At 37.4% G+C, this 13121-nt stretch overlaps 1 protein-coding gene across 1 annotated transcript; it reads right to left on the bottom strand.

Annotated features, from left to right (window-relative positions):
* Positions 1-7879: 7879 nt before the first annotated feature.
* OR2T4 (olfactory receptor family 2 subfamily T member 4) lies at positions 7880-8842 on the bottom strand. The gene has a single exon (XM_019039372.4). The coding sequence runs from the start codon at positions 8840-8842 to the stop codon at positions 7880-7882; it is 963 nt and encodes a 320-aa protein (XP_018894917.3).
* Between the last annotated feature and the right edge of the window lie 4279 nt (positions 8843-13121).

A 13121-nucleotide genomic window follows, 5' to 3' on the forward strand; every position in this document is an offset into this window, starting at 1 on the left:
TCAATGAAACGAATAGACAATCCACAGAATGGGAGAAAATATTTGCAAACTACCCATCTGACAAGGGATTAATAACCAGAGTATATAAGGAGCTCAAACAACCGTCTAGAAAAGAAATCTAGTAATGTAATTATAAAATGGGCAAAAGATCTGAATGCACATTTCTCCAAAGAAGACATACGAATTGCAAACACGCATAGCAAAGGGTGCTCAACATCATTGATTATAAAAGAAATGCAAATCAAAACTATAATGAGATATAATCTCACCCCAGTTAAAATGGCTTATATCCAAAAGACAACAACAAATGCTGGCAAGGATGTGGAGAAAAGAAAACCATTGTACACTCTTGGTGAGAATGTAAATTAGTATAACCACTATGAAGAATGGTTTGGAGGTTCCTTGAGAAACTAAAAACAGAGCCATCATATGATCCATCGATCCCCCTGGATATACCCAAAATAAAGGAAAAGAGTATCAAAGAGATATCTGCACTCCTATGTTTGTTGTGGCACTCTTCACAATAGCCAAGATTTTGAAGCAACCTAAGTATCCATCAACAGATAAATGGATAAAGAAAATGTGGTACTTATACACAATGGAGTACTATTCAGCTATAAAAAATAATGAGATCCTTTAATTTGCAACAACATGGATGGAACTGGAGGTCACTATGTTAAGTGAAGTAAGCCAGGCACAGAAAGATACACATTGCATGTTCTCACTTATTTGTGAGATCTAAAAGGAGAATTAATTTATTTCGGGAAAGGAAGAACGGTTTCTTGTTCTGTTTAATAAACCTTGACATTGAGATGCACTCAAGAGCCTGGGGTAGAAGTGGAGAAATGACCCACATTACCTCTGCCCTTCTAAAGCCTAGAGCAGGCAGATCAGGTCACTCCAGGTGAAAGAACACTCAGGAGTGGATGGAGCAGACAATGTGCCCTTTAAGAGGAGCAGGGCAGAAGTCTTCAAGGAATGATAAAATCATTGCCCAAAAGTTATGAATTTCCTGTACAATATAAAATGTTCTCAGCCACATAAGAAAACTCAAGAGAATTCTACAAAGTTTGAAATATGCAGTCCATATCCCTAAGCCATATTGAATTAAACCAAGAAAACAACTTAACAAAAATATATACATTAATGTCCACAGTTATGATCAATAATTACAGCAATAGGCCAGACACCGTGGCTCATGCCTGTAATCCTAACACTTTGGGAGGCCGAGGTGGGTGGATCACTTCAGACCTGGAGTTCAAGACAAGCCTGGCCAACATAGGAAAACTCCGTCTCTACTAAAAATACAAGAAATTAGCTGGGTGTGGTGGCCCACGTCTGTAATCTCAGCTAGTCTGAAAACTGATGGATGAGAATCCCTTGAAGCCAGGATGTGGAGGTTGTCTCCAGCCTAGGGGACAGAGCAAGACCCTGTTAAAAAAAAATTACAGCAATGTCCAGATGCACAGTTTCCTTGTACAGTCTCTCTAGTTCAAGAAAATTGTATTAGCGTTCATGTATTCTGATTTGAAACTTTTATTTAAATTCATTTCACTTATGTTTTACAAATGATTTTTTTTATTTTTATTTTGAGACAGAGTCTCACTCTGTTGCCCAGGCTGAAATGTGGTGGTGTGATTCATGGCTCACTACACCCTCAACCTTCTGGGCTCAACTGATCCTCCCATATCAGCCTCACAAGTAGCTTGGACTATAGATACCTGCTACCATGCCAGGATAATTGTTTTATTTTTTGTAGAGATGGGGTCTCAGTATGTTGCCCAGGCTAGTCTTGAACTCCTGGACTTAAGCAATACTTCCACCTCCGCCTCCCAGAGTGTTGGGATTACAGGTGTGATCCACCATGCCTGGCCCCAAATGATTTTGATTTCCTTTTTCCCCTTAGTTTACTTCATTGTCCTGATTCTTCTATGTAATTTTCATTCCACTAGCCATTCCCTAAACTTTTCTTTTCAATATTAAATGATGTTTTCAAAATATAAATTTCACTGTTAAGTATTTTGAACAAATCTTATTTATGACTTCATGGTAGACATTTACTTAATACAATTTTTCCTATTTCCCTCCCACCTCCATAAGGCAGGGAGTGATCTTTCACTTGGTGAGGACCCTGCAAGACCAATTCTCATTCGTTTTAAAAACACATTTGTCTCTTGGTATTCATTGTGGGGTTTGGTTCCAGGACACCTTGTAGGTACCAAAATCTGAGGATGCTTAAGTGCCTTATATAAAATGCTGCGGTATGTGCATGTAAGCTATGCACATCCTCTCACATACTTTAAATCATCTTTAGATTACTTATTATACCTCACGCAAGGTCTATATATCACTTCATTGGAATTGATTCAACATAGTGCTCAGAACATGGCAAGTTTTGCTTTTTGGAACTTCACAACATTTTTTTCTGAATATTTTTTATCTGCAGTTGATTGAATCCACAGATGCAGAACTCGGATAAAGAGGGCTGACTGTATTTACTAAAAGCTTTTGTAATTCATCTCTGCTTACCCTACCACTGAAGTAATTCATTCTCAACATATCTTTTGTGAAACTCGTTAATCAGTATCTGTGGAATGGGAATAACCATAGCTATTAGAATGTGTACCTTCTACACCCCGGTAGCTCTGTCACCATCACGGAGCTGTTTGTTTACTGCAGTTACATGTCTCCTGTCACACTTGAATGCTCATTGTTCTTTTTCCTTCCTTTACCGAAATATAATTGCAAAATTAAATAAATATGTTTTGAAACAATTAAGCCTAAATTGAACAAATTATTCTGAAAAACAAAATAAAAGATAAGTTTTATAAAAATTGAGTAAAATGTGGATGGTAACAACATTTTTTAAAATTATCAAACAGGCCAGGCATGGTGGCTCATGCCTGTCATCCCAGCACTTTGGGAGGCCGAAGTGGGCAGATTACCTGAGGTCAGGAGTTTAAGACCAGCTTGGCCAAAATGGTGAAACCCAATCTCTACTAAAAATACAAAAAATTAGCCAGGCATTGTGGCAGGCACCTGTAATCCCAGCTAGTGAGGAGGGTGAGGCAGGAGAATCGCTTGAACCCGGGAGGTGGAGGTTGCAGTGAGCCGAGATTGTGCCATTGCATTCCAGCCTGGGCAACAAGAATGAAACTCTCAAAAAAAAATTTTTTTAAATTATCATGCAATTCTATTATAATAGGAACTCTGAATGATTTTTAAACATTTTTGAATTTGCAGGTCACATTTTAAAACTGTAAATCATTTGACTATTTTCGTGCATAAGAGCTAATGAAAATTTTCTGTGAAAGGAAACCGACTCTAAATAAAATGTACGATTATTTTTCACACACACACACACGCACACACACGCACACACACGCACACACTGCCCTGTGGAAATATTTTGAAGCACATTTAAAATGTTATTTCATAAAAATAAAATTTAGAAATAAGGAGGACTTAGAACTAATAAAATAAATTATACACTTACCCTATCAAAAATGAGCTAAAATTATTCTCAAATGAACATGCATGCTTTTCAAAGCTTTTTTAAATCAACAATGCAAATATGTTGGGAACAGACAACTAAAAATTTTTTTAAGTCAAACAAAGACAATTTAGTAAATTTGAAAGCAAGAGGCTGAAATATAGCTTTAGATGGGGTATTTTCTCCCAGCCAAAACTGAAACTTAAAATCACGTTTTAAAATAAGAAACACTGAAAGAGTCAAAGCATCAACCAAGAACTGACCAGGCCCATTATGTTACATGTTTTTAGAGAAGTTGTCTTCTTGGAATAAGTTGAAAAATTATTGTGAATTATTTGGAAATACTATTTCTCAAGATTTTGCCTAGTTCCATGGGATGACCCTATGTGAAAATAAATTTCTCTCATAGTCTGCCAAACAAACAGTGCCACTTAAAAATAATTTATTCAAGTGAACTTCATGCAATGTAAAATAAACCATTTTAAAGTGAACAATTCAGTGGTATCTTATACATTCACAATATTGGGCAACAACAACCTCTACTTCCAAAACATTTCCACGATCCCAAGCTGTAAAACCCCTTACTCATTAAGCAGTAATAAGTGTTGGTGAGAATATGGAGAAATTAAGACTCGTGCATTGCTGGTGGAAATGCAAAATGGTTCAGCCATAGTTGAAAACAGTTTGACAGCTTTTCAAAACACAAAGTATAGAATTATTATATTACCCTGCTATTCCACTCCTAGTTATATATGTAAAAAGTACCACTTTTAAATTAATACTCTGATATTCAACCCAATAGATATACATTTATAGAAATTATACGTTAACAACAGTTAGCAATTGTAACAGTAAGTTAAAATATGTACATGAATTATTTTCAGAGTAAATGCAAGTTAACATTTTGCAGTCACCAGATAGAAAGAACTAGTTATATAAAATTGATTTTTAAAAAATCTGAGCGGCAACTGACTCGTCAGCAAATTTGTTGGAAGCTGAAAGAAACTTTTCAACTATTGACAAGGAGTGTAACTCAAGAAGTTGATATACAGCAAGGTGTCAAGAGAAATATAATTACAGGTGTGCAAGAAAGAATAAATCCATCAAATAAAGAAGAAAAGAAACTATGGAGAGCACAAACCTTTGTCATCTGTGTATACCATGTAGATGGTCTGTATATGTGTATGCTATTTCCAAAGAGCAAATGTCTTCAAGTTACAAGCAGAAAAGAACTTTGAGGTTTCATTCAAATGCCTGTTCAAGCTATGAGGCTTTTTCAACCTTCCTAGACTTTCAAATGACCTCCCAGCACATTCAGTCCAGAATCAGTCATTACTAACATGCCTAGATCCTACTCACAGCTAGAGCTCTCAGTCAAGGTAAAGCTTCGGGGCCTCACCTGTTCTGCCTGTATCAGGTCAAGGAGTCAGCCCCGAGAGTGGGGAGACAGGACCCAGCATCCTCTGCCTCCCCCAGCTCATGCATTCTTCAGTTCAGCCCTCTGTACCCTCAAAGTTGGAGGTGGGAGGGAGGGAAGTTGTCTCCATGTCCTCACCAACACTTGTTATCTTTTGTCTTTTTGATAATAGCCATTCTAACAAGAGTGAAGTGATATCTCATTGTGGTTTTGTTTTGTGTTTCCCTGATGATTAGTGATAATAAGCATTATTTTTCATATACCTGTTGGCCATCTGTCTGTCTTCTTTCCAGAAATGTCTATTCAGGTCTTATGCCCATTTTTAAATTGTGTTATTTATTTTCTTACTATTGAGGTTTTTGAGTTCCTGATATATTTTTTCTATTAATCCCTTATCAGATAATATAGTTTACAAATACTTTATCTGATTCTGTGGGTTGTCTCTTCACTTTATTGATTGTTTCCTTTACTGTGCAGAACCTTTTTAGTTTTGCATAATCTGATTTGTTTATTTGTGCTTTTGTTCCATGGGAGTTTGAGTTTATATCCAGAAAAACATTGCCCAAACCAATGTTACAGAGCTTTTCCCTATATTTTCTTCTAGTAGCTTTACAGTTTCGGGTCTTATATCCAAGTTTAATTCATTTTGAATTGATTTTTGTATATGGTGTGAGAAAAGGGTTCAATTTTGTTCTTTTGCATGTGGATATCTAATTTTTCCAGTATCATTTGTTGAAGGAACAGTCCTTTCCTCAGGTGTGTTTTCGGCACATTAGTCAAAAATCAATTGACTATAAATGTGTGGGTTTATTTCTCAGCTCTAAATCCTGTTCCACTGGTCAATGTGCCTTTTGTAATGTGTGTACCATGCTGTTTTGAGTGTCATAGCTTTGTAATATATTTAGAAAAAAAGTAGTGTGATGCTCCCCTTTTGTTCTTACTGTTCATATAAATCATTTTTTTCTCCAGTTCTGTGAAAAAATGACATTGAAATTTGACAGGAATGTCATTAAATGTGTAGAACCCTTTGGGTAACATGAAAAATTTAACATATTAATTCTTCCAATCCATGAATATGGGATAGTTTTCATTTATTGGTGTCTTCTTTAATTTCCTACATCAATGTTTTATGCTTTTCAGTGTAGATATTTAACCCTTTTGGTTAAATTTATCCCAAAGTTTTTGTTTGTTTGATTTGACACTATTATAAATAAAATTGTTTTTAAATTTCTTTTTCAGGTAGTTTGTTGTTAGTACATAGAGAAATTATTGATGTATGTTGATTTTGATTTCTGCAACTTTATGTGAAGTCTTTCAATTGTTCTAACGGAGCTTTTGTGGAGATTTTAAGTTTTACTTGTTTAGGATCATATTGTCAAGAGGAAAGCAGAATCTGTAAATCTGAAGCCACTTGATTTTTCACAAGTTGGACACAGGCAAGTGGAAAATGATACACCTGCAACTAGGTCTGTAATTATAATCCAATTGGTTTGACAAAGTCTCACATCCCTGCGTACCCCAAACATTTCCTCTCCCTAAGTCCCTCCTGGTGGTAAGGTACACATCATTCCACTCAGATCATGCAGTTCACCATCCTCACTCATCTGGTCTGCCTGCCACCAGGTTGGCACTTCTCCAATCTATTGTCACCAAAGTAATATTTCTGAAATGCAAGACTGATCATTTTCTACTGTTTGTAAACATCTGGGTCACAGAAAGCAAGGAATTATTCCACAAAATAAAACGGGAAAGAAGGCACGATTAGAATATTTGCCACTCCTGCTTGGTCAATTGTCTGACCTTTGCTCTTGCTGTGCCTTTTCCCTGGCATCATCACATCCCTGACAAAGTCCCGCCCCCTTCCCCAGCCATGTGTAGTTATCTGAGGGGAACAGCTAGGCACCTTTAACACTGAGCTCCTGGGGCTGCACTCAGCATCTTCTGCTTGATTGAATGTGCACAGGGAGAAGCGAGGTGCCAGAATGAGCTATACCCTTTCCACATGTGCATCAGAGCATTTCATACACTTTATAGCACCTATTTGCACACAGAATTACTAGTTCAAATTTCTTGGGGAAAGCAGTGTGTAGTATTCACCTTTGAATTTTATTTAGTGAATATTTTAGATTTAATATAGCATAACAAATATTTACTGGATAAATGAACAATTGAATATTTGATACTCTACCTCTTCTTATTTGTCTAATAAATTACATACTTCAAAACTCAGCTCAGATGTCACTTTGTGCTGGAAATCTTCCCTAAAGCTTCTTTTCACCCCAGGCTAATATGTTTTCCACAGTCTCTTACGGAATTCGGGATTCAAAACCTAGCACTTGATGAAGACTGTTAACCTCAATAACAGACCTTAATCTTTCAGGAACCAACCATGTGGGCCAAGACAGCCTCCAATAAGGGTGGACAAATGGCTGGATTGTCTCAGCAGCGAATAACTACATTGCAATCAGCAAGTTTTCTAAGATATTATATCATGTGTAACTGCTCAAAAAAGGTGGGAGGGAGGGGACATATTTTAATTATTTATTTAAAATTAATTTCAATTTTACAGAAAATTAGCATAAATAAAAGTAGTACAAAGAACATCTATATGATTATGAACCCTTTTTCTTCCTCATTTTTCCCTCTCTCTCAATTTTATGCCTTATAACCTTTATCCTCTAAGTAGTATCATTATGTATTTCCAGAATATGAAAATCTCCTATAGAATTAGAAAGTAGTTATGAACTTCAGTAACTGTAACATCAATATAATATGACTGAATAATGCATTTTGAAGTGAGACGGAGTGTAAATTGAAAAGCTTTCTAGTACAGGAAAGCGATTTCTAAAAGAGGTGTGAAAATGAGATCAAACACCGTGGCAGTCTTGGAGTCTGGGAAATAACACTGGTATAACATTCTCATATGTGAAGTGCAGAGAGAAGGAAAAGTAAATTACTCTCAAAATGGTCTACTCCATAGCTTTTTGAAAGGCAGGTCCCACTGTTAACATTTTCTTCAGAGCCCCCATGACATCCTTATTCCTAAGACTATAGATTAAAGGGTTCAGCACTGGAGTGAGGATGGTATAGAAGACAGATACCATCATGTCCTTCTCAGGGGTGTGGTAGGAGCTGGGGAGCATGTAGGTGTAGACAGCAGCCCCATAGAAGAGGATGACCACAGTCAGGTGGGAGAAGCAGGTGGCAAAGGCCTTTTTCCGGCCCTCTGCTGAGTTCATCCTGTGGATAGTGAGGAGGATGAGTAAATAGGAGCTTGAAATGATCACCAAAGGGATGAGGAGCATGAGGACACAGCACAAGTACATGAAAATCTCATAGAGTGAGGTGTCTGAGCAGGAGAGATTCAATACAGCAGGAACTTCACAGAAGAAATGATGAATCTCCCGGGATCCACAGAAGGGGAAGGTCATGGTGATGGGAGTGAATGTGAAGCCATCCACTGAGCCCAGGAACCAGCAGCCTGATGACAGGAAGAGACATACCCTATGGTTCATGAGGACAGGGTAATGGAGAGGATGGCAGATGGCCACGTAGCGGTCATAGGCCATGGTGGCTAGAAGGAAAAATTCTGAACCTGCTAGTGTCACATAGAAGAACATCTGCATCCCACACTCAGGGGCTGAGATCTTATTCACACCCATGACCTGGTCCAGGAACATCTTGGGCACAGTGACAGAAACGTACACCATGTCCATGAGAGACAATTGACTGATGAAAAAGTACATGGGGGTGTGGAGGTGGGTGTCAGAGTGTATCAGAAGGATCAGGACAGCGTTTCCAGACAATGCCATCAGGAAAACCACAAAAATGACCACACAAAGTAGTGCTGGATGTTTGGATTGTCTGAAGAGTCCCATCAGGATGAAATCCGACCATCCAGTGTGGCTGACCATCCAGGTGATGTTGTCCATGAGGTTTCACCTAGGCCACCAAGGAAAGCTTGGGGTTAAAGTAATTTGAGCCTCTGAAACAAATTGTGTGTGTGTGTGCGTGTGTGTGTTCTAACCAAAGAAAGGCCCATGGGCCTGTAGATTTGGGTGTTATAAATTATCTGCAATTCAACAAACTTACCAGGAACTAAGAATTCACAACTGTGGATCAAAAGAGTGATTTGTACTGAAGTTGCCACAGTTCTGAGTCATGAGATTTCCTGATGAGAGTGTCTGTTATAAACCAGTCCTGGAAATTGGCAGTGTCACTGCCTTATGCAGACATGAATAGTGAATTATTGAAAACAAAGGAGAATTTTGTCCCCCTATTTTTAGAGTTGCTTAGAGAAGTCTAAAGTGAATTACATTCTCTGGTTTAAGGATCCATTTGGAATCTTAAAAACTCCCAAAAGTGTATTCCATATAGGAATGATTTAGAACGTGACTAAAATATCATTTGTGGAAAATCCATACCAAACATTTGCACCCTTCTACCCACAGTATTGGACAATGCTGTGAGGCTCTATGGTTTCATGGAGCAAAACCCCACACATCCCCATGAGCAAGCCAGGGTCCTCCTACACACCAGACTCCTCAGAAACCAGAGTCGCATGGGGTGAGGAGCCCAGGGACCGTGGCTGGCCTGCAGGGTGGACCCAGCTTCCCCTCTACCTGCTATTACTCTGTTTACTGCACATAAAAATAGATGGTAAGAAAAGGTTTGACCTCAGGGTTGATGAAGATTAAATGCAGAAAAGTAATGAAAGTGCTTAGAATATTACCAGTTACAAATGAATAAATACATACACTGTCAAAGAGTTAATATCTACACAAATTATTCTGCAGACTGTATTACTATAATCATCTTATGATATGAGCTTCATTACTTCAGTTTGCTGATTTTATCAATTATTCAGACTTGTAAGAATTTGGATTTGATAATTTCTGTAGTCCCAGACAACTTGTATGTATACAGTTTACATTTATTTTATATAAATTTATAGATATGCATTTATATATAATATGTGCAGATTTACAAATATAAGAATACATTGTATATGCATATTTACAAATAGAAATGCATATATTAATGTAAGATATATCTCTTATTTTCATGTTGAGCAGAGATTTATGCAGAATCCACCTTCTTTGTGACTAGTACATGCTTCTCCAAGCTTAACTCCTTAAAGCTCCCGTCATTCGCATTAAATCTCAGGGGGCATAACTGGGATTTAGAAACTCCCTGCTATTTACCAGGCAAGGCTTTTGGTGTTTTTGCAAATGTCTGCTTTATTGCCTGCTACAGTGAATTTTTTCATGGAAACTGTGAGGCAGAAAAGAAAATAAAACACTAAGATGTCTCTCACTTCAATTCAATTCCTTCCTCTGTCTTGCTACTCACAGCCTGACTCTGTGTTAGCTAGTGCAGGAATCAAAGACAAATTACATTTGATGAAGCTTGAGGAGGTCACAGTCAGTCTATTCAGGGAAAAAACATATAAACATGATTTAAAGTACAACTTCAGATTAGAATAGCTATGAACTACATTAACAAGGCTAATAGAAGCAAAATACATTTAACCTTTCTGAAGAGAATCACTGATAACTCCTACATTTTCTCTTAAGAAGACTAAAACTTTGCAACTTTTTAATTTCTGACAGGTTAAATTTTAGTATTATCAATAGGAAGAAAATATAGGGTCCTTTTTCTGGGAAGACTTTAGCAGTGGTTATCATACAGTCATATTTCAGGAAGAATTTCCAAGTTTCAAATACATTTTGAATTCTTTTAATAATTCTAATTAGACTTATTAATATTTTCAAGTTTTGGAGAATAATAATTAGATGCGGAGACTGGGCAGCTGTTTGCTAAGTGAATGGAGGGAGACCAAGAGGGCAGTGTGGGAGGGGAGGTGGATGCTGGGCAAATCTCTGCTGCACTTTTGTAAATGGGAGTCCCTGTCATTAAGCCACACTGAACAGCTGACCTGGGACACCAGATCAGTGAGGGAAAACTGTGACTGCAGCATGCAGCACAACTGGACTTTTTCTTTCTTTTATTTTTCTTGATCACATTGCTTGAGTTTCCAAACAGCACAATGCATGTTTAACCCAGGGAATAATTAATAGTGGTGGTAGGGCAATATTGAGCATTTATGTGAAGCTTACAGTATCCTAGGAATTGTTCTAAATGCCAGTTTACCACATTTAATTTTCCTCAAGAACTTATGAGGTATATAATCTAGTTTCACCATTTACAGATTTAAAAGTTCAAGTTCTTGGGTATCTATCTAATATCACACAGCTAACCCCATGGAGTAAGTACATCGGTGCAGGTGCGGGACCCAGAGCATGTCACTTACCTCAGTTCCCTTGGGGACACAGTCCTGCTTCCGTAGACTAAAATTTGGGTTTTAGATAACTCACTATTGGTTTCACCAGGGAAACATAAATATGATTGAAGCATTTGTTGCTAGTGTTTTCTAACTCTAAGACCTAATTTCCATTCAAAGGAAAATTAGTTGTTTTTCCTCTGCAAAATTTTCATCCCACTAAAACAAACGTATTTTTCTGCCTTTTATATAAAAATTGCTATTGCTCTTTTTAATTCTCTTGTTGACTGACATATGGTTAAAATATTCATCATGACAAAAATGACAGAGTGTAGATGAGAATCAGATCCCATTTGTATCCACAGTTTCTTAAACATAAAGATATGCTTTCTAATTGTTTCTACTGTCTGTCATTTAAAGTTAATTTTTCTTGTTTAAAATTTTAATGGTCAGAAGAAAATCCATACTCATAAATTTTCTCCAGTTTTGGATGTTGATAGAAATGATCACCCATTAATATATACCGAGTGTATATAAAATGACATGCAAGTTTAATATAACTTTTGCAGAGGATTCTTGGGTATAAGATAGAAACATTAGAAATTATTAGTCATTACTTCTCTGAAAATAGTAGTTTTAGAATGACTTTGTATTCCTGTTACAGTTAACTTGGATTATGTTGTATTAAACTGTTTTCAGTTACAAAATACCTAAGTATCACAATACCTTGCAATAACAAAGGTGTGTTTATCACTCACACTTCATCATGGCTTATTGATGGTTCTGCTCTGAGTCCTCTTTAATCCAGGACACAGCCACTCTGTGGGACTTAGCACCATGGATGGCAAAGAGAAAACCTTCCTGACTGTGAACCACATAATGACCCTTAAGTTTTCTGCTTGGAAATTCACATGTTACTTCCATTTACTCATATTGACCAAAAAGATCAAGGCCTAGCCTTCTAGCAATGGGAGAGCATAATTCTACCATTTTAGGTGTTGAGGGGGAGGTTGCATAGGAATGAGCAAGAATATTTTAGACCATAATATCATATGCTTCACTACCAAGTAAACTGTTACAAAATCTTAGAAATCCACAATAGTATTTTTAATTGGAATTTTGGAAATATTACCCATGAAATTGTCACCAGCAGAGTGGACCTATGTGAAGTGGGAGAGAGACAGGAAGGGAGGGAAACAGAGGAGGAGAAAGAGAGAGAGTGAAAGCGAGAGAGAGAGAGAGAGACAGAGAGAGAAATATTATTTGGTAGCTTTAATACTTAAACCTTTCTCTTGTACAGGCACTATTTATTTAAATTAATCAAGAACCAGATTCCCTATGATTGGTAAAAGTAACACCAGATTTATATTCATTTAAATTTATGTACTTATTTGTTCATGGTGATGAGTTACCTTTTCCATGTAGTAAAGTAGAGTACACTGTATTTTGTCTGCGACCTTATTTTCTGTCTGGCTTTTTGTGAGAACATGCTCCTACAGAACTTTTCTTTGTTCTCCAGGATATAAAATAAAATATTATTTGTTGGAATGGGAATTCTATAAAGACCAAGATGAATTACCCGTGGTTTTGGGAATAGCTGCCTGGGACTATAGAAAAGTTAAAGTCTCTGGACCAAACGAGAGGCACAGCTAGCTACTATGTGGGAAAATCCTGTCCCAAAGGCTCTATGATGACACTGGGCAGAGCCAATCTTTGTTATAATTTAAATAATGCCAAAGATGGCTGAATAGGAACAGCTCCGGTCTATAGCTCCCAGCGTGAGCGACGCAGAAGATGGGTGATTTCTGCATTTCCATCTGAGGTACTGGGTTCATCTCACTAGGGAGTGCCAGACAGTGGGCGCAGGACAGTGGGTGCAGCGCACCATGCACGAGCTGAAGCAGGGCGAGGCATTGCCTCACTTGGGA

Source organism: Gorilla gorilla, chromosome 1 (genome assembly GCF_029281585.2).
Source record: "Gorilla gorilla gorilla isolate KB3781 chromosome 1, NHGRI_mGorGor1-v2.1_pri, whole genome shotgun sequence".
In the NCBI taxonomy this organism is placed as follows: Eukaryota; Metazoa; Chordata; class Mammalia; order Primates; family Hominidae; genus Gorilla; species Gorilla gorilla.